The 22,016-nt window shown below is 37.7% G+C and overlaps 2 protein-coding genes across 2 annotated transcripts; both read left to right on the forward strand.

The window, feature by feature from the left end:
- The first annotated feature begins 1,736 nt into the window (after positions 1–1,736).
- Positions 1,737–10,815, forward strand: LOC112090651 (uncharacterized mitochondrial protein AtMg00300-like). The gene is made up of 2 exons (XM_024162514.1): positions 1,737–2,254; positions 10,558–10,815. The coding sequence occupies exons 1-2, from the start codon at positions 1,940–1,942 to the stop codon at positions 10,651–10,653; spliced, it is 411 nt and encodes a 136-aa protein (XP_024018282.1). The 5' UTR covers positions 1,737–1,939; the 3' UTR covers positions 10,654–10,815.
- Positions 10,816–12,766: 1,951 nt separating this feature from the next.
- On the forward strand, positions 12,767–13,252 carry LOC21409214. The gene is made up of 2 exons (XM_024162554.1): positions 12,767–12,952; positions 13,043–13,252. Exons 1-2 carry the CDS (start codon positions 12,767–12,769, stop codon positions 13,250–13,252), a joined length of 396 nt encoding a protein of 131 aa, XP_024018322.1.
- Positions 13,253–22,016: the final 8,764 nt, after the last annotated feature.

The following is a 22,016-nucleotide window of genomic DNA, read 5'->3' on the forward strand; positions in this document are numbered from 1 at the left end:
TCCAAAATAGAAAGTTTCAATGAGTAGGCCTCTCATTAAATAAAAAAATGTGTATTCTCTAAATGTCCTTCTCATTTTCTCTCAAATTAAAAGAAAAAACATTTGAAAAGGAGGAGCTAAATCCCCTCCTTCGCTGGGTAGTCACGAGGAAACGTTGCCGGCCAAAGTTCACCGGCGGCGCCGCCTTTCACTGCCGGAGAATGCCCCTACCTCTGGTATTCTCTCAAATCTTGTATTTTTTATGCTTAATTCATTGTTTGAATGCTGGGTAATCGTGGTTTGGTATTTTATTTGAAAAACCAACAAGAATCATGCTATTTCATGGCCTCTTCGGAGTTGAGTAATCTGCAAAATCGAAGAAACTCACGTCTGTCATTTCTTTCCGTTCTGACTGGTGGGAGCGGTAAGAAACCTGAGTCCGGTCAGAAAGTTCTTACTGGTGTGCCCTGTAAGAAAATTGCCAACCGGTCTTTCCAGTAAGAAAGATCTGATCGGGCATAATTTTGCCTCTCTTTAAGGTGACCCGTCGTTTTTCCCTCCCCATTTAAAGGATATTTTGGCCATTCACTCTTATCCCAGGAATAAAAAAAATAAAAATTAAAATTCTATTTATAACAGGTCTACCAATTGAATGGGTGTACATTTGGGGCATTGACTTAAAAAATCCGGTTGATTAATCCGAACCAAGCATAAGTCGCCTTGTGTTCTTTTTTTTTTTTCTTGTTTGTTTATTGGTCTTCGGTGATTGTTGGTTCAAAATCAGAGGAAAAATCCTAACAAATTGGTATCAGAGCCCCTTTCTTGGATCGATTCAAGAACTGGGCAAAGCTTCTGGAGACTTTGCTGCAAGATCGAATTCAATTTCTCATTAGAGATTCGGTTGAGAAGAAACCCTAATGGCCAAGAATTCGTCTTCCTTAACTTCGATGCCGACTTCAAGATTCGAGATGGAGAAGTTCGATGGGAAGAATGATTTCACCCTATGGAAAGAGAAGATGATGGCTCATCTCGGATGAGGCACTCAAGAGCAATCAAAGATGTTAGATTCCATAGAAAACAAAGGTGAGATACTGAAAAGGCTCGTAACACTATCATTTTGAGTCCTAGTGATCAGATCCTTAGGAAAGTGGTGAAAGAAAAATCTGCTTGTGAAATGTGGATCAAACTTGAGCAACTTTTCATGAAAAAAGCTCTGCCAAGTCGGATATACCTAAATAGAAATTCTATGGTTTTAAAATGGATGAATCTAAAACCATAGATGAGAATATTGACGAGTTTACCAAGTTACTCTCTAATTTAGAAAACATTGAGGTAATGATTGATGACTCTTAAATTCTTTACCAAAGCCATATGATCAATTGAGAGACACTCTCAAATATGGCACAGAGACTCTGACTCTCCATAAGGTACTCTAAAGACTTGGATTTGAGGGCAAATGGGAAACATCCTAGATCAAATGTTGAGGGCTTGAATGTTAGAGGAAGGTCTACTGAGAAAGGTGACAATTCCTACGAAGAGAAGAATAAAAACGGTTCAAAATCTGAGTCCAGAACTAGAAAAACTTGCTAGACTTGTAAGAACGAAGGACACTTTAGAAGAAACTGTCCTCAGAGAAAGAACCAAAATCAGAAGAATGAAGATCCTAAAGAGGAGTGGATCTTGGATTCTGGGTGCACTTTCATATGACACCCAGAAAGGATTGGCTCTTTGATTTTAAAGAAGTCAATGAAGGAAGAGTACTCATGGGCAGCAATGTTTCTTGTAAGGTCCTAAGAATTGGATCTGTATAGCTGAAGATGTGGAATGGATCAATCAAGATTCTACTAGAAGTTAAATATATTTCTGACTTAAAGAGAAATTTAATGTCTCTAGGAATGATGGATAAAAACGGATATTGCTACGAGGCTGAGAACGGTGTTCTGAAGGTGATAAGGGGGCTATGGTAGTCCTGAAAGGTAATCTGCATCAAGGGCTATATGTGCTGCAAGGATCCACTGTTACTGGTGAAGTTGCAGTCACAGAATCAAGGAGTGATCAGACACAGCTCTCGCATAAGAGGCTCAGACATATGAGTCTCGAAGGACTACAAGAGTTGGGCAAACAAGGATTGCCGGATCCCAAACAGATTGGTGACTTGGACTTTTGTGAGAACTGTATCTTAGGGAAGGCACACAGGCTGAGATTTACCGCTGCAGTACACAGAACTAAAGGCACCTTGGACTGCATTCACTCTGATTTATGGGGATCACCGAAGGTACCATTTTCTTTGTCCAAAGCTCAATATTTCATTACTTTTGTAGATGATTATTCTAGAAAAGTATGGGTCTATTTCTTGAAAACTAAAGATGAGGCTTTCAATAAGTTTGTAGAGTGGAAAACTTTGACTGACAATCAAACTGGAAAGAAAATAAAAAGGCTTAGGACTGATAATGGCTTAGAGTTTTGTAGCATTGAATTTGATGATTATTGTGCTATGGTTGGAATTTCTAGGCATCACACTTGTACCAACACACCACAACAAAATGGTTTAGCTGAGCGTATGAATAGAACCATTATGAATAAGGTAAGGTGTATGGTTAATGAATCTGGTTTGCCTGAAAAATTTTGGGCGGAAGCTGCTTCAACAGCTTGTTACTTAATAAATAGATCTCCTTCCGCTGCGATTGACATGAAAGTCCCTAATCAGATGTGGTCTGGTAATAAACCTGAGTGTAAGCATCTAAGGATCTTTGGTTGTTTAGCATATGTTCATGTTAGTCAAGGCAAATTGCATCCGAGAGCTAAAAATGTCATTTTCTTAGGTTATCCTTTTGGTGTTAAAGGGTACAGAGTATGGTTACTCGATGATAGAAAATGTGTTATTAGTAAGGATGTTATTTTTAATGAGAATATTGTGTATAAGACTAACAATATGCAGGGAATAGATATAGCCAGCTCTGAAAAACAGTCCCCTAAGACTCAGGTAGAAGTTCAAACAGAATTTCAGGACTCAAATCTAAGACCTATAGGAATTAATGATCAAGGTGGAGCATTGCTGCCTAGTCAGCATGACTAAGGATCTAGTTCACAACCTACGGACCAACAACCTGAAGAAGATATGACAGATTTGGATCAACATGAAGAGAATAATAAGGAAGATACTAAAGAATCACTGTAAGATTATGTTTTATCCAGAGATAGAGCAAGAAGAAGGATAAGGCCTCCCTCCATATTTGCAAGTGTTGATATTATAGCCTTCTCACTCAATGTAGCAGATGTCTTAGAACTGGACGAACCAACCAATTATGCAGAAGCCAAAAGGAGTAAAGCTTGGCCTAATTGGAAGAAAGCTATGAAAGAACAGATGCTGTCATTGACCAGAAATCAAACATGGAGACTAGTGGACAGGTCTAAAGATCAGAAAATGATAGGCTGGAAGTGGGTTGTTAAAAGAAAACCAGGGACTCCAGGGGTTGAAGAAGCAATGTTCAAGAAGATTGGTTGCCAAGGGCTTCTCACAAACCGAAGTAATAGATTACCATGAGGTATTTTCCCCGGTTTTGAAACATACGTCCATAAGGTTGATTTTGGCTCTCACTGCCATAAACAATCTTGAACTTGAGCAAATGGACATTAAGACCGCTTTTCTACATGGAAATTTAGAAGAAAAAATCCTGATGAACCAACCAGAAGGATTTGTCAAGCAAGATGCAGCAGGTAAAGTATGTATGCTTCAAAGGTCTCAATAAGGATTGAAGCAATATGATAGGCCACCGGTGCACTTGACCTACGTAAGGAGAAATAAAAGACAGGGGTAGAATAGGGATTTTACAGGAAGGGCTGTCTATTGCAAAATCAGGGGAATATATAGTTAGAAATAAAGAGAGGAGAGGAAAAAAGGGAAGAAAACTGTTGTGAGAAATTGGAGAGTTCAGGTCTCGAGAAAACCTGAGTTTAGGAGTTGTGTCCGGAAAGATTCTTGTTCCAATCTTCCGATTGTTGTGATCTCAAACTTCCGATTGTGATTCAATTTAGTAATTCGAGCTTAATAACATCTCTATTACTCATTTCCGTATCGATTCTGTATCAAATTGGTATCAGAGCGTCGATCTTGAGCGTTCTGTGATGGCAGCCAGGAAATTGGAGGAAAGACTCGGTACCGTGGAAGAACAGTTGAGTTCCGTTTGGGAGGGAATTGCGAAAGAGATGGAAGAAGTTAAGGATGATTTGCAAAAGATTCTTGCATTGGAGAAGAATGTGGCGTTGATTTTGGGGAAATTGGATTCGTTGTTGCAAAAACAGGGAGGAGAAGATTCAGAATATAGAGAGGCTAGGGCTGAGAATGGGAACGGAGGCGTACCGGCGTATGAGCATCGGGAAGGAGAATTCCGGCTAGGAGGGATGACGAGGCGAATCGAAATGCCGATTTTTGAAGGCACAAATCTAGATGGCTGGATTTTCGGGCGGAGAGATTTTTTGCCCTAAATCGCATGGGTGAAAAGGAGAAATTGGAGGCGGCGGCCATTAGTCTCGATGGCGAGGCTCTGGCTTGGTTTCAGTGGACGGACGGACGCCGGCCCATACGTGACTGGTTGGAATTCAAAAGGCTGTTACTCGACCGATTCCGACAGTCGCAGGAGGGGTCGAACTGCGAGAAGTTCCTTGCTCTTACGAGGGAACAGTGCGCGCGTATATAAGGGATTTCGAGATGCTAGCCGCACCTTTGACGGAGATTCCCACGGCGATCCTCGAAGGAAACTTCATCAACGGTCTTAAGCCGGAGATTAGGGCGGAAATCCGCCTGCTTCAACCGAGCGGGTTGAATCGCATCATCGAATTGGCGCAAAGAGTGGAGGATCGGAATTTTGCTTTGAGAGGAGCTAAAGGAACGACGTCCAACCCGTGGATGCGACAACAACCTTATAACCAGGCTTTTCGAAGCCAACCGACAAGCATCCTCAAATCTGCCTTGTCAAACGACAAGTTGTTTGGCCCTTCACAAAACGGTAAGTCGTTTCAGCCATCAGGAATGCAAAAAAATCTGTTAGGCGATTTTCTGAGGCCGAAATTCAGAACAGACGTGAAAAAGGCCTCTGTTTTAAATGTGATGAGAAATATTATTTTGGACATGTTTGTAAGAATAAGGAATTACAGATTTTAATTTTAGAAGAGGAAGAGGAAGTTAGTCAAACTGAACAGGAAGAAATTACAGTAGTCAATGAGGAGGAAATAGTTGAACTCTCCTTGAATTCAGTGGTGGGAATCACCACTCCAAAAACCATGAAAATACGGGGAGTAGTGGGGAATCAGGAGGTGGTTGTGCTTATCGATTCGGGAGCCACCCACAATTTTATGTCCATGGAATTGGTGAGGAGGTTAGACTTGCCATTAGTTACAACCCAAGAGTTTGGGGTGATTATGGGAACAGGAAAGGCTGTGAAGGGGAGTGGGATTTGTAGGGGATTGGTGTTGGGGTTGCAAGGGGTGGAGGTGGTTGAAGATTTTTTACCCCTTGAGCTTGGGAGTTCGGACGTCATATTAGGCTTGCAATGGTTGGGCTCCCTTGGCAAAATGACTGTTAATTGGCAGACATTAACAATGAAGTTTAAGGTGGGAGAGTCAACAGTGACGTTGCAGGGGGATTCAAGTCTTAGCAGGACCTTGGTTTCTTTAAAGTCGATGCTAAAGACAATCAAGAAGGCAGGAGAGGGGATCTTAGTGGAGCTGGGATGTGTACAGGTCGCAGGAGAGGGGAAGCAAACGGAAATTCCAGAGGAGATCTCTCAAGTGTTGCGGCAGTTTGCGACTGTTTTTGAGAAGCCGCAGGGATGACCACCGACTCGGGCTCGTGATCATGCGATCGTACTTCAGGAGGGCACGACTCCGATTAGGGTGCGGCCGTATCGCTATCCGCAGGTGCAGAAAGATGAGATTGAGCGCTTGGTTAACGAAATGTTACAAGCGGGTATCATTCAACCGAGTTCCAGCCCGTACTCGAGTCCGGTACTTTTGGTTAAGAAAAAAGACGGGAGCTGGCATTTTTGTGTAGATTATAGGGCCTTGAATTGCGCTACTGTCCCTGACCGCTTCCCTATTCCGGTAATCGATGAACTGTTGGATGAGTTGCATGGGGCAAAGATCTTTTCCAAGTTGGATCTTCGTTCGGGGTATCACCAAATTCGGGTGCGTGCCGAGGATATACCGAAAACAGCGTTTAGAACCCACGAAGGGCACTATGAATTTTTGGTGATGCCGTTTGGGTTGACAAACGCGCCGGCCACTTTTCAGGCCTTAATGAATGAGGTGTTTAAGTGTTTCCTAAAGAAGTTTGTGTTGGTGTTTTTTGATGATATCTTGATTTATAGTGCGACGGTGGGAGAGCACGTGGAACACTTGTTTTGGGTTTTTGAGTTACTGAGGCAGCATAGTTTGAGAGTTAATGATAAAAAGTGCTGTTTTGGCCAACCTTCATTGGAGTATCTCGGGCATATTATTTCAGCTGAGGGGGTGGCAGCTGATGAGAGGAAGATCGAGGCTATGCTAAATTGGCCAGCCCCCAAGACACTGCGGGAGTTGAGGGGTTTCTTGGGTCTTACGGGATATTATCGTAAGTTTGTCAAGAATTATGGGACGGTGGCTGGCCCTTTGACTACGCAACTCAAGAAGGATCTGTTTGGCTGGAATCAAGAGGCCGAGGAGTCATTTGTGGCATTGAAGAAGGCCATGACTACGGTTCCGGTGTTGGCTTTACCGGATTTTTCTCAGCCATTTGTGGTTGAGACGGATGCCTTTGGCTATGGACTAGGGGCTGTGTTGATGCAAAATGGTCGTCCGATTGCCTTTTACAGCCATGTTTTGTCCCCTCGAGGCAGGGCACGTTCCATTTACGAGCGTGAGTTGATGGCAATCGTCTTGGCCGTGCAGAAATGGCGACCATATTTGCTTGGAAGACGTTTTATCGTTCGCACCGACCAACAGAGCTTGAAGTTTCTATTAGAGCAGCGACTAATTAGTACTGAGCACCAAAAGTGGGTTACTAAATTGTTAGGGTATGACTTTGACATCCAATACAGGCCCGGCATAGAGAATAAGGCTGCTGAAGCGCTTTCTCGGGTGGAAGGGGTGCCCTCGTTATGCACACTATCGTTTGTACACGATTTGGATTATGGCGTGATACAGCAACAGGTGTTGTCGGATTCCCGTCTAATGGGCGTTTATCAGGCTTTGTTGCAGGGAGACACCAGCTATCCGGGTTTTTCGTTGGACCAGGGTCGGCTTTTGTACAAGAGTCGGCTAGTCTTGGCTAAATCTTCCCCGTTGGTGGCTGCCCTATTACAGGAGGCGCATGATGGCCCGGTTGGTGGGCACTCGGGGGTGTTCAAAACTTACCGTCGCTTAGCTTCTTCTTGGTATTGGGTAGGCATGTTCAAGGAAGTTAAGGAGTACGTCGGCCGCTGTAGGGTTTGTCAACGCAACAAGCATTCCAATTTGTTACCCGCGGGGCTTTTACAACCTCTCCCAATTCCGGATCAGATTTGGGAGGATTTGTCCATGGATTTCATTGAAGGTCTTCCTAAGTCCGAAGGCTATGACACTATATTGGTCGTGGTGGATAGATTGAGTAAGTATGCACATTTTGTGGCACTTCGTCATCCTTTTACTGCTCCGGTGGTGGCTCATTTATTCATGAGGGAGGTGGTTCGCTTGCATGGGGTTCCCCGCTCCATTGTTTCGGACCGCGATAAGGTGTTCTTAAGCTCTGGACTGAGTTGTTTCGTCTCCAAGGGACGTCACTCAAGCGTAGTACGGCGTATCACCCTCAAACAGACGGACAGTCGGAGGTGGTCAACCGTTGTGTTGAGACATATTTACGCTGTTTCGCATCTGATAGACCTCATCAATGGATGCGTTGGTTGGCTTGGGCGGAGTATTGGTATAATACATCATACCATTCGGCAGCTAAGGTTACACCCTTTCGGGTAGTGTATGGCCGCGACCCTCCACCCTTGATCCGTTTTGGGTCTGGCAAGACAACGGTAGCATCGCTTGAACGTCAGTTGGAGGACAGAGACGTGGCTCTCGATGAACTAAAGTTACACCTGCTGCGGGCACAGGACAAGATGAAGGGGGTGGCCGATGGCAAGAGGCGGGATGTCGAGTTTTTGGTGGGAGATTTGGTGTTTCTCAAGCTGCGTCCTTATCGGCAACTGTCATTGTCTCGTCGCAGGAATGAGAAGCTGTCACCCCGTTTCTTTGGCCCTTATGAGGTGGCACAACGAATTGGTAAGGTGGCTTACCGTTTGCGGCTTCCTGAGTCCGCTCGCATTCATCCGGTTTTCCATGTGTCCCAACTCAAGCGTTGCTTGGGATCGGCTGAGGCTTCTCAGGAGCTACCCGCTCAGCTTACCGCGGACATGGAGATGCTGATGGAGCCGGCAGCGCTTTTGGGTGTTCGCCAGCCTAGTGAGGGCAGTGGGAGTGAGGTGGAGGTGTTGATCCACTGGCAGGGGATGCCTGCTTTTGATGCGACTTAGGAGTCGTTTTCCACTATCCAACACCATTTTCCTTCCTTTCACCTTGAGGACAAGGTGCAGGTTTGGGCGGCGGGTAATGATAGGCCACCGGTGCACTTGACCTACGTAAGGAGAAATAAAAGACAGGGGTAGAATGGGGATTTTACAGGAAGGGCTGTCTATTGCAAAATCAGGGGAATATATAGTTAGAAATAAAGAGAGGAGAGGAAAAAAGGGAAGAAAACTGTTGTGAGAAATTGGAGAGTTCAGGTCTCTCGAAAACCTGAGTTTAGGAGTTGTGTCCGGAAAGATTCTTGTTCCAATCTTCCGATTGTTGCGATCTCAAACTTCCGATTGTGATTCAATTCAGTAATTCGAGCTTAATAACATCTCTATTACTCATTTCCGTATCGATTCTGTATCACAATACCTCGTCAATGGTATAAAAGATTCGATGAGTTCATGCTGAAGAGAGATTTCTGCAGATCTAAATATGATAGTTGTATGTATTTTGCAAGGCTCAAGGAAAACAGCCTAATATATCTCCTAATCTATGTGGATGATATGTTAATTGCTTGCAAACACAAAGCTGAAATTCTGAAGCTTAAAGATGCTTAAGTTCAGAATTTGAAATGAAAGATCTAGGTAATACCAAACGGATTCTTGGGATGGATATATCTAGAGACAGGAATAAAGGTGTTTTAACACTTTTTCAAGAAGGATATCTGAAAAAGATTGTGGATATTTTTCGCATGAATCAAGCAAAGTTAGTCTCAACTCCCATTGGCGCTCATTTCAAGCTAATGTTTTTCAGTAAGGATGAGGAAAAACAGGAAGCGTCATACATGAGAGGTGTGCCTTATTCAAATGCAGTGGGAAGCATCATGTATGCTATGGTTTCAACAAGGCCAGATTTAGCTTATGGAGTTGGGTTGGTGAGCAGATTCATGAGTAAACCTGGTAGAGTGCATTGGTAGGCTGTTAAATGGTTACTCAGATATTTGAAGGAAACTTCAGAGTTAAAATGAGTTGCACAAGAAATGGTCAGTTGACCAGAGATGTTGTTGGCTATTGTGACTCGGATTATGCAGGGGATTTGGATAAAAGAAGATCGATGTCTGGTTTTGTTTTTACACTAAGAGGAAATGTAATTAGCTGGAAGTCCAGTTTGCAGGGAGTTGTGGCCTTATCAACTGCAGAGGTAGAGTATATGGATGTGGCAGAAGCAATAAAGGAAGCATTGTGGCTGAAAGGATTAGCAGAGGAACTGGGTTTCGAGCAGAGACAAGTGGTGGTTTACTGTGATTCACAAAGTGCCATACACTTGACTAAGAATACAGTATTCCATGAGAGTTCAAAGCATATTGATGTTCGTTTGCATTTCATTAGAGATATAATATCTAAGGGAGAAGTTACAGAGTCAAAGATAGCCACTGAAGTAAATCCAGCAGACATTTTGACTAAGGTGATTCCACTTAGCAAGTTCAAGGAAGCTTTGGGCTTGCTAAAGATTAAGGAGTAACAGTTGCTGTTGATAGGGTTCTAGTATGATTCACTAATGAAAGACCAATCTAGAACTAAGGTGGAGAATTGTGAAGGCTGGCTCTAATTGTTTACATTAGATTTCAGCTATAACGGCTAGTTCAAGGCATGAGACTGCAGCTTGTGACTTGACTTAATTAGTCCACATGTGCGGTTCGTTCTTACTGGTGTAGATGTATTATATATAGATGTTGTATCAACTCTAAATTGTAAGTTGTTTTTCCGTTGCATTTGTTTAGAGAGTGCTCTGGGTTGAGAGATTGTAGAGAATACATAATTAAGTTTTCTGGGTTTTCCTACTGGGTGCGAGGCTGTGTTTGTTTCTCGAGAAAATTCCCTGTATTGAGTGGAAATCAAGTGCTAATCTCTGGTGAGCACTGAGGATGTAATTACAACATCTGATTAGTGGATCAACTAGGGTTAAACCCTGACTTGGATGTAGGATTGATTAATCCGAACTAAGTATAAATCGCCTTGTGTTCTTTGTTTTTCTTGTTCGTTTATTGGTTTTCTGTGATTGTAGGTTCAAAATCAGAGGAGAAATCCTAACAGAAAGGAAAACTTTACGGTGCATTCCCATTTGTGGCCCACCGGTGGAGCAAGCGTTTTCGACTGCTAGATTAAAATTTTAATGGTTAAATTTGTACAATTCGTATAAAAAATTTACAAAACATCACATAGAACTGTTCATAGTGTAGATATGACCGTTGAACAATTAATTTAACGGTAAAACACTTGTTTTACCGGTGGGTCACAATTTTAAAATGTATTGTAAAGAAAATCACACAAAAAAGATAAACTATATACATTATTAAAAATTTTATGATGAATGCATAGTCTAGCTTTGTAATTATCTATAAAACCGAAATTATTGTTGTCTCAATTTTTGCCCTCGTAAAAGGCTATATTTAGCTTTATTATGGATTATAAAACTTGTTTTTATTTATTTATTTATTTTTATGATGTGTATTACTTTCCTGTCGTTTTTATCTTGAGATCAGATCAGAAGCTCTCAGCTAGCTAGTCAAAAGCCAATTTATATATAATTGGCCACGTCCACGCGGTCAGATGATATACTTTTGTATGGTTTTACCTCATAATCACCGTCCACTGTACATACGCGTTTTAGTCTCTCTCTAAAATGGGTCAAGTTTGTTTAATTTTTGTTTCCTCGTAAAAATATGTCGGTGATATCTTCACGCCCCCATTCAGTTTCTTAGGAGGAATCTTCTGAAATCACAAGTGGAGACCAAAGAGAATCGATCTTTAATTGACGGAGAGAGTCGTAATAAGTCATCCTCTTATCCCCGTGCCACCACCAGTGTTGGGTGGCTTTAATGAATATGAAAATTATTTTTCAACAAGAAAAGAAAAGAAAAAAGAAAAAAAAAAAAAAATATATATATATATATATATATATAGAGGATATATATATATTTGAGGCACACCACAACAGAAGATGAATCCCACCTCTAGACACCATGTTACGGGATTAAGTTTTTATTAATGTGATGAAGAACCAGTGCCTTATAGAATTCTTTAAAAAAAAAAAATTAAAATAAAAAAAAATTAGTGCATTGGATAGAGTCTATGTGTCTACTAGTCATCACCACAGATTCAGCGATCATTCACTGTTGAATACCAATAATCTTAATGATATAACAGTATCATTTATCTAATCCAGCGACTTAATAGTTGCTTATCCTTTTGAAATACGTTGTACTCAATACTAAAACAAAATCATATTCCAAGATCTTATTAAGAAAACAAATATGTTGGGGCATTACCAAATTGAGCCCTACATATATATTGGCAAGATGCTGAAGAAAGCTATTTTGGTGAAGCAAAAAAGAAAAGGAGAAAAAAGAAAAAAGGAAAAAAAAAAGTTATAATTAATTCAATTTCTCTTCTCACAAGGAATGGTACCTGCCGAAGTTGGTGTTAGCTTTCGTAAGCACAAATAACAAAATTTTACTTTTAAGATAGGAAAGGAATAAAAGAGAAAATTTCTGTCTTTGACAAATTAATTGAAAGTTAAAAGTACCTGAAAAAAAATACAAGAGTTCTTCAATAAGGAATGAAAAAATAACTTTACTATTAATAAGACATTGTTTTAAATATTCGTCACATCTTTATTATATTTTATCACTTTAAGTTATAGATTATTTATCTCATCTTAACATTATTTTGATCATCAAGTATAACGCGAAGACATATTAGTACAGGTAAGGATGTTCTATCGTAGAAAGCTCTGAACAAAAAAGAGAGTTTAAACGTCGCTTATAACAAAGAGTTGGGTGGGTTTGGAAGTTATTGTGCCTAACTAGGTCTAACTTTAACTTGCATATATGTCTACATATTGAGTAGTGAGACCAAAGTTTCTTTCAAAAGACACATCCCATAATACAAAAGGAAAGACTTACAATCAACCAAGAAATTATCTCTCGCCGAAAAGTAGAGCCCAAGAAAGATAACTATGACAACTAATCATCAATAATAGTTTTCTTCACTTGCAATATTATTATATTTGATAACCTCTATTTAGACGCTATAGTACTTACATTTCAACAAGCCAATGACTCAAATTATTCTTTTTGCTTCACCTTTGCTAGCACACTTACTATCCGACAAAGAAGAAACTTATTCATTCCTCAACAATATCACATGGCTTATTTTAACTTCGTATATATCTTCTTCTTCTTCTTCTTCGCCTTCTCTAAAATCTTATGGCCATGGAAGACGGCAACGCACTTGCCGCGGATTGCATCGTCATATCAAGCTGTTGCCAGTGCTTGATCCTTCAAATCATCGTCTTCGTCTTGCTCAAAATTCCTTACAAGTTGATCCGAAAGACGAGGGACTTCGCGAAGAAGAAGCTTCAACGGAGGAAGAGAAGAGGGAAGATGGTGATCAATATGGTGGGAAAATACAAAAATGAATTAGTGGGTATTGTTGGAGAATCTCTAAAAATTCAAGCTACTTCGGGTAGGGTTTCTGCAGACGAAAAGAAAAGTGACTGTGGGTGTTGTATGAAGGAAGTTGAGAAGGTAATGGAAGAGCTGTCTCAGAAGGGAGAATTTTCTTTTGGAAGTTTTTGGTGCAAGGAAGAAGAATCAGCTGAAATTTTCCCAGCATCATGTGTTCAAAAGCATGAATCAGATGATGGTTTTGTACGTTATCAATTAATAAAGATGGTTGGCTCTATTAGTTGTTCATAGCTTTTGTTATGACCAAGTTTTTTTAAATTTTTTTCTTCTCCTTTTTCTTTTGGATGATTAATATTATGGTCATCTTGATATATGGGTACAATATCTGGCTTTCGTTTGGCCAGAACAATGTTGATTGAAGTGCAGCATGTTGGTCTTCTTCACTCTTTTTTTTTTCTTCCTTGAAAGTTAGGTGTTAGTTATTATACAACATTTAGGTTTCAGAAAAGAAAAATCTGCCAAAAAAAGTTTCAGTGTCTTATTTTGCATGGTAATGATCACCATGTAAAATAAGTTAATTTAAAAAAAAAAAAAGGGTGCAGAAAGTTGCCTAATGGAGGCCTCATAAAAGGGTCCATAGCATCTCTTTTATTCTTAAGAAATGGTCACAAAGTGCACTTGTCACAAGGAGTTGTGTACCATCATTTGTCAGAACATTGTATAGGGACATTATAGTATAAGATTTTGGGCTCAGAAATGTGTATAAGTTATGGATAATACAATTTCATTAATAGATGATAGTGATGGTGCCTTGAATAAAAACGTGGTCTTATGGCCCACAGAAAATAGCTATTATAGTATAGATAGTTGTTATACATTTTTCTAAGCAGTCTACCCCGCTGCCGTATAAATAATTATTCAAGGGGGAAAAAAAAACTGAAATTATAAACAAAAGTGATGTCCATACATATATACTATAGTCACTATATTTCCGTTATTTGATTAACAATAAAAATAACTACCTCCGAATGATTGAACGATTATCGCCAACCAATCACAATAAATGTGCATCATTTTTTATAAAACCAAAGGTCAATTTCATTATATATTAAGTAAACACAGAAACTCCAGCAGTCCAGCTAAACAAACCTTTGACCTCAGAAATCCAGAGTCTAACCTATAAATTCGAATTTAGCCAGAAACTAATTAGTAAAAAAGATCAGATCTCCACTTTGCATTACTATTCTTTTTGAGACATATCAAACTGGAATAGTCAATTCTAAATTTAACCTGTACAGAAGAAACAAACAATAAAACTCTTTTTTTTTCCGGTTCACTTTTCAAATTGATCAAAGTCATTAAAAAAATAAAATAAAAAAAACTACTCATGCAAAGAGATCAAAAGAAAAAGAAAAAGACGAGTGCTACAAGTTTTGAACTATTCCAATATGGAGATAGAATGCGGTGTAGAAAGATGTCACTACAAGAATAATCACTTTAAGAGACTAAATTTTTTATAGTAGAAAATACACTTTTTGCTACCAAACTTTGATAGTTGAAATTATTACGGCTTTAGTTACCAAATTTGATAGCAAAAACAACACAATCCGTACCAAATATAATTTGGTAACAAATACCATGGCGGGAAATAAAATTTAGTTTCCGCCAATAGTTTTTTGTACCAAAATAATATTTGGTAATAAAAGCATAAGATTCAGCCACCAAAATTTGGTAGTAAAATATTACTTTTTTGCTACCAAACATGTTTTGGTAACAAAAAGTTGGCAGGAAGTAAAATTTTTTTCCGCCCAAAGTATTTGTTACTGAATTATTTTTGATAGCAAAACATATAACATTTGCTACCAATAGACATGTTTTGGTAAACAAAAGTGAATGTCAATACATATATACTATAGTCACTATATTTCCGTTATTTGATTAACAATAAAAATAGCTACCTCCGAATGATTGAACGATTATCGCCAGCCAATCACAATAAATGTGCATAATTTTTTATAAAACCAAAGGTCAATTTCATTATATATTAAGTAAACACAGAAACTCCAGCAGTCCAGCTAAACATACCTTTGACCTCAGAAATCCAGAGTCTAAACTATAAATTCGAATTTAGCCAGAAACTAATTAGTAAAAAGGATCAGATCTCCACTTTGCATTACTATTCTTATTGAGACATATCAAACTGGAATAGTCAATTCTAAATTTAACCTGTACAGAAGAAACAAACAATAAAAAAAAAAAAAACTTTTTTTTTCCAGTTCACTTTTCAAATTGTTCAAGTCATTAAAAAAAAAAAAAAAAAAAACTACTCATGCAAAGAGATCAAAAGAAAAAGAAAAAGACGAGTGCTACAAGTTTTGAACTATTTCAAAACGGAGATAGAATGCGGTGTAGAAAGATCTCACTACAAGAATAATCACTTAAAAAGACTAAATTTTTTATAGCAGTTTTTGCTATCAAACTTTGGTAGTTGAAATTATCAAGGCTTTAGTTACCAAATTTGATAGCAAAAACAATGCAATCTGTTACCGAATATAATTTGGTAACAAATAACATGGCGAGAAATGAAATTTGGTTCCCGCTAATAGTTTTTTGCTACCGAAATAATATTTGGTAACAAAAGCATAAGATTCTGCCACCAAAATTTGGTAGCAAAATATTACTTTTTACTACCAAATATGTTTTGGTAACAAAAAGTTGGCAGGAAGTAAAATTTTTTTCCGCCCAAGATATTTGCTACCAAATTATTTTTGGTAGCAAAACATATAACATTTGCTACCAAGTGTTGGAAGAAAAATATTACTATTTGCCACCAAAATTTGGTAGCAGAAAATCAAGTTTTTGCTACCAAAAAACATAATTTTTTGCTACCAAATTTTGGTAGCAGAAAATAAGAATTTACTACCAAATTCATATTTTGGTTGCAAAAATATGTTTTTTGCTACCAAAAGTTGTGTTTGGTAGCAAATCATATAAAAACTTTAAAATTTATATTTTGTGCTTGTATTGTTTTTTTTTTTTTTTTTTTTAGTTTTCCATGAATATGTCCCATATTGAGTTTTAACAATCATCTTAGTATATTTTGTATAACAATTATTTGATAATTTAGTTATTTTGTGTAGGTGTAACAAGAGACATGTTCATGTGTATACATATGTGATCTTGTTAATTAAGTGTATGTTCCACATATAGTAGTATATAATCTCGCTATTTGATTGATTTTAACTTTGACTAATGTATTTCAATTTCAAAACTATATTTTTTGTTATAATGTTATTATAACAATGATTCTAAAATAATTTTTGTCATTAAAATGTTATTTTTTAATTTTTGATATACGTCTTTCTAGTACCAAATTCAAATTTGGTAGCAAAAAATATGTTTTCAACTACCAAACTAATGTTTGGTAATAAAAAATATAAGTTTTTGGTACCAAATTTTGGTAGCAGAAAACATGATTATGCTACCAAATTCATATTTTGGTGACAAAAAGGCGTTTTTTACTACCAAAAGTTGTGTTTGGTAGTAAATCATATAAAAACTTCAAAACTTACGTTTTGTGCATGTATTGTTTTTTCTTTCATAAATATGTCCTATATCAAGTTTTGACAATCATCCTAGTATATTTTGTATAACAATTATTTAATAATTTAGTTATGTTGTGTAGATGTAACAAAAGACATTTTCATGTTATATATATATATATATATGATCTTGTTAATTAAGTATATGTTCCACATAAAGTAGTATATGATCTTACTATTTGATTGCTTTTTTAACATAGAATAATGTATTTCAACTTCAACACTATATTTTTTTTATAATGTTACGAAAACAATGAGTCTAAAATAATTTTTATCATCAAAATGTATTTTTTTAATTATTTAATATGTCTTTTTGCTACCAAATTAAAATTTAATAAGAAAAAATATGCCTTCAGCTACTAAAATAATGTTTAGTAATGAAAAACATAAATATTTGCTACTAAATATTTGGTAAAAAAAAAAAGAACAAAATTTTTATAGAAAAACATTTTAATCTACGCTCCCTAAAAATTCCAAACACACACCACCGCCAAATATTCTCATTTTTTATGTCTTCTCTCATTTCAACATTTCAAGTTTGCCTTTCTAGGTCTTCTCTCTCATTTTTTCAACCCAGACGGCGCTTCTGATGTAACAAAATGATCTAATGGCTCGCGTTCAACAACTGGAAGCAAAATTTCCTCCCATTGAGAAGGCCCTCTTGCCCCAAACTAATCTTTCTTCATTTTTCTACAATGCAGGTTAGATTATATGGTGCGTGTTTCGTTTATATATGGATAGTTAAAATGGCTATTGACATTTTGTCATAAATTATAAGGCTGAGTGGTTTATCTTAGGGTAGTATGTACACTGTTGATGTATTACTAATAGTGATAAAACAGATGCAATTCTGATTTTTTTTTTTTCATTTTTTCATTAATTTCTATGTTACAACACATGTCTTGGACCATAATTTTAGGCCTAGAAGAGTCTCTTTGAGATAGTCTTACAGTTATTTTTGAGGTTTTCTATTTATCTTTTCTGTAATTAAGAATCTAACTTGTGGGAGCCTAAGAATGCATGTAGTACAAACGGCATTTCTAGCACAGTCTAATGCAAAAAAAAAAAAAAGAAGAATAATCTCTTCTTCTCCAAGTAATTGTTGTACTAAGATGATGATCAAAGATAGTAATTGTAAACTGTTTTGTGATGGTTAGCATGAAGAGAACAAATTTTATATGATCATTCTGGCATTTGGCATTTTTCATTGGATGAGGCAAATTTGTAAAATATATATTAGAAAAAGATCGGCAAATGTATGAAATTTTAGTTATTTACTGCATCCAGAAGCTAGTCTAACATTTTGTGTACATAGTTCATGATGTTTTTGTCTTGAAAGTATTTATTTATTTTGCTTATACTACTTAAAAAAGAGTTGAAGCAGTTTGTGATAGATGGGAACAGGGTTGTATTGAGTGTATCCAATCCAGATACAAGAGTTGATGATGCGGAATTCGAAGAGAATGAAGTCTATGCAATTGATATTGTCACAAGCACGGGTGATGGAAAGGTAATCCGTTGTTCAGGAGTTATGATGAATTGAAGATATCATCCTTCTGCAACAATATCTGACTGCTTGCAAAAAATTTTATGTCAAACTTGCAGCCTAAGCTGTTGGATGAAAAGCAAACAACTATCTACAAGAGAGCCGAGGACAATAACTATCACCTGAAGATGAAAGCTTCGAGGTTTATTTTCAGTGAAATAAACCAGAAGTTCCCCATCATGCCATTCACTGCTAGGTCGGTAGATAATGTATCAAGATTATCTAATGTTTGTTACTTAGGTACTCGTCTTGTGTTTGAATTTGTTATTTTTCTCTTTTGAAAATGCTGAATTATGGACAACATGACTTTGGAAGAGAAAATGGCAGGTATGAAAAGCTTCGAAATGAAGTTCAGGAAAACAAACGTCGTATGTCAGATATGAAAAATCTAATAAAGCAACAACAAGAGCTTATTCAAAAGCTACTTCAATAGATAAATCCGTCATCAGATCATCATGGACATTCCCATAACTTTTTATCTACAAATCGTTACTGGGCCTATAATATACCAAATCGAAGCTCTTTTCGAGCTCAACAATCATGGCAGGGCGTAGCTTGCCAACCAAATTTTTTGGGCAAAAATTTACTTGTTTTCATCAGTTACGGAGGAAAAAAAATCGGAGAACAGTGACTGAAAACGACCATAACTTTTTATCTAGATATCGTTACTGGGCCTATAATATACGCTCTTTTGAGCTCGACAATTATGGCAGGGCATAGCCCGCCAACCCAATTTTTCAGGCCAAAATTCACTTGTTTTCATCAGTTTCGGAGGAAAAAAATCAGAGAACTGTGACTGAAAACGGCCATAACGTTTTATCTACAAATCGTTACTGGGCCGATAACATACCAAATCAAAGCACTTTTCGAGCTCTACAAACATGGCAGGGCTTAGCCCTCCAATCCAATTTTTCGGGCCAAAATTCAATTGTTTTCATCAGCTTCCGAGGAAAAAAATCGGAGAACTGTGAGTGAAAACGGCAATAACTTTTTATCTACAAATCGTTATTGGAACTATAATATACCAAATCAAAGCTCTTTTCGAGCTCTACAATCATGGCTGGGCATAGCCCTCCAACCAAATTTTTCAGGCCAAAATTCACTTGTTTTCATCAGTTTCGGAGGAAAAAAATCAGAGAACTGTGACTGAAAACGGCCATAACGTTTTATCTACAAATCGTTACTGGGCCTATAATATACCAAATCGAAGCCCTTCTTGAGCTCAACAATCATGGTAGGGCGTAGCCTGGCAACCTAATTTTTCGGGCCAAAATTCACTTTTGTTCATCAGTTTCGGAGGAAAAAAATCAGAGAACTGTGACTGAAAATGACCATAACTTTTTATCTACAAATCGTTATAGGGCCTATAATATTCCAAATCGAAGCACTTTTTTGGCCCGAAAAATTGGGTTGGAGGGCAATGCCCTACCATGATTGTAGAGCTCAAAAAGTGCTTTGATTTGGTATATTATAGGCCCAGTAACGATATGTAGATAAAAAGTTATTGCCGTTTTCACTCACAGTTCTCCAATTTTTTTCCTCCGAAACTGATGGACACAAGTGAATTTTGGCCCAAAAAATTGGGTTGGTGGGCTACGCCCTACCATGATTGTTGAGCTCGAAAAGAGCTTCGATTTGGTATATTATAGGCCCAGTAACGATATCTAGATAAAAAGTTATGGCCGTTTTCAGTCACAGTTCTCTGATTTTTTTTCCTCCAAAACTGATGAAAACAAGTGAATTTTGGCCCAAAAAATTGGATTGGTGGGCTATCCGCTGCCATAATTGTAGAGCTGGAAAAGAGCTTCAATTTGGTATATTATAGGCCCAGTAACTATCTGTAGATAAAAAGTTATGGCCGTTTTCAGTCACAAGTCTCCGATTTTTTTCCTCCGAAACTGATGAACACAAGGGAATTTTTGCCCGAAAAATTGGGTTGGCGGGCTACACTCTGCCAAGATTGTTGGGCTTGAAAAGAGCTTCTATTTGGTATATTATAGGCCCAGTAACGATTTGTAGATAAAAAGTTATTGCCATTTTTAGTCATAGTTCTCTGATTTTTTTTCCTCCGAAAGAGATGAAAACAAGTGAATTTTGGCCCAAAAAATTGGGTTAGAGGGCTATACCCTACCATGATTATAGAGCTCGAAAAGTACTTTGATTTGGTATATTATAGGCCCAGTAACGATTAGTAGATAAAAAGTTAAGGTTGTTTTCAGTCATAATTCTCTGATTTCTTTCCTCTGAAACTGATGAAAATAAGTGAATTTTAGCCTGAAAAATTGGGTTAGCAGGCTATACCCTGCCATGAATGTAGAGCTAAAAAAGAGCTTTGATTTGGTATATTATAGGCCCAGTAATGATTTGTAGATAAAAAGTTATGGCCGTTTTCAGTTATAGTTCTCTGATTTTTTTCTTCTGAAACTGAAGCAGACAAGTGAATTTTGGCCCGAAAATATAGGTTGGCGGGCTATGCCCTACCATGATTGTTGAGCTCGAAAGGAGCTTCCATTTGGTATATTATAGACCTAGTAACGATATCTAGATAAAAAGTTATGGCCGTTTTCAGTCACAGTTCTCTGATTTTTTTCCTCCAAAACAGATGAAAATAAGTGAATTTTGGCCCAAAAAATTGGATTGGCAGGCTATATGCTGCCATAATTGTAGAGCTCGAAAAGAGCTTTAATTTGGTACATTATAGGCCCAGTAACTATTTGTAGATAAAAAGTTATGGCCGTTTTCAGTCACAGTTCTCCGATTTTTTTCCTCCGAAACTGATGAACACAAGTGAATTTTTGCCCAAAAAATTAGGTTGGTGGGCTATGCCCTGCCATGATTGTTGAGCTCGAAAAGAGCTTTGATTTGGTATATTATAGGTCCAGTAACGATTTGTAGATAAAAAGTTATGGCCGTATTCAGTCATAGTTCTCCGATTTTTTTCCTCCAAAATAGATGAAAGAGGTGAATTTTGGCCCGAAAAGTTGGGTTGGAGGGCTATCCCCTGCCATGATTGTAGAGCTTAAAATGAGCTTTGATTTGGTATATTATAGGCCCACTAACGATTAGTAGATAAAAAGTTATGGCCATTTTCAGTCATAGTTCTCCGATTTTTTTCCTCTGAAACTGATGAAAATAAGTGAATTTTGGCCTGAAAAACTGGGTTGGCGGGCTATGCCCTGCCATGATTGTAGAGCTAAAAAAGAGCTTCGATTTGATATATTATAGGCCCAATAACGATTTATAGATAAAAAGTTATGGCCGTTTTCAATCACAGTTCTCTGATTTTTTCCTCCGAAACTAATGAACACAAGTGAATTTTGGCCCGAAAAATTGGGTTGGCAGGCTACGCCCTACCATGATTGTTGAGCTAAAAAAGAGTTTCGATTTTGTATATTATCGACCCAGTAACTATTTCTATATAAAAAGTTATGGCTGTTTTCAGTGACAGTTCTCTGATTTTTTTCCTCCAAAACTGATGAAAACAAGTGAATTTTGGCCCAAAAAATAGGATTGGCGGGCTATGCCCTACCATAATTGTAGAGCTCAAAAAGAGCTTCAATTTGGTATATTACAGGCCCAGTAACTATCTGTAGATAACAAGTTATGGCCGTTTTCAGTCACAGTTCTCTGATTTTTTTCCTCCCAAACTGATGAACACAAGGGAATTTTTGCCTGAAAAATTGGGTTGGCGGGCTACACTCTGCCAAGATTGTTGAGCTTGAAAAGAGCTTCTATTTGGTATATTATAGGCCCAGTAACGATTTGTAGATAAAAAGTTATTGCCATTTTTAGTCACAGTTCTCTGATTTCTTTTCCTCCGAAAGAGATGAAAAGAAGTGAATTTTGGCCCAAAAAATTGGGTTGGAGGGCTATACCCTGCCATGATTGTAGAGCTCGAAAAGTACTT

The sequence above is a fragment of the Morus notabilis genome, unplaced genomic scaffold (genome assembly GCF_000414095.1).
Source record: "Morus notabilis unplaced genomic scaffold, ASM41409v2 Scaffold73, whole genome shotgun sequence".
NCBI lineage: Eukaryota > Viridiplantae > Streptophyta > Magnoliopsida > Rosales > Moraceae > Morus > Morus notabilis.

What these genes read in the sequence shown, in the direction of transcription:
- LOC112090651 (XM_024162514.1), top strand. Translation starts at nt 1,940, where the DNA reads ATGGTAGTCCTGAAAGGTAATCTGCATCAAGGGCTATATGTGCTGCAA. An exon ending in ATTTATGGGGATCACCGAAG is followed by an intron (nt 2,255 to 10,557) that starts GTACCATTTTCT and finishes CTGTGATTGTAG; the next exon opens with GTTCAAAATCAGAGGAGAAA.
- LOC21409214 (XM_024162554.1), top strand. Translation starts at nt 12,767, where the DNA reads ATGGAAGACGGCAACGCACTTGCCGCGGATTGCATCGTCATATCAAGC. An exon ending in GGAAGATGGTGATCAATATG is followed by an intron (nt 12,953 to 13,042) that starts GTGGGAAAATAC and finishes GCAGACGAAAAG; the next exon opens with AAAAGTGACTGTGGGTGTTG.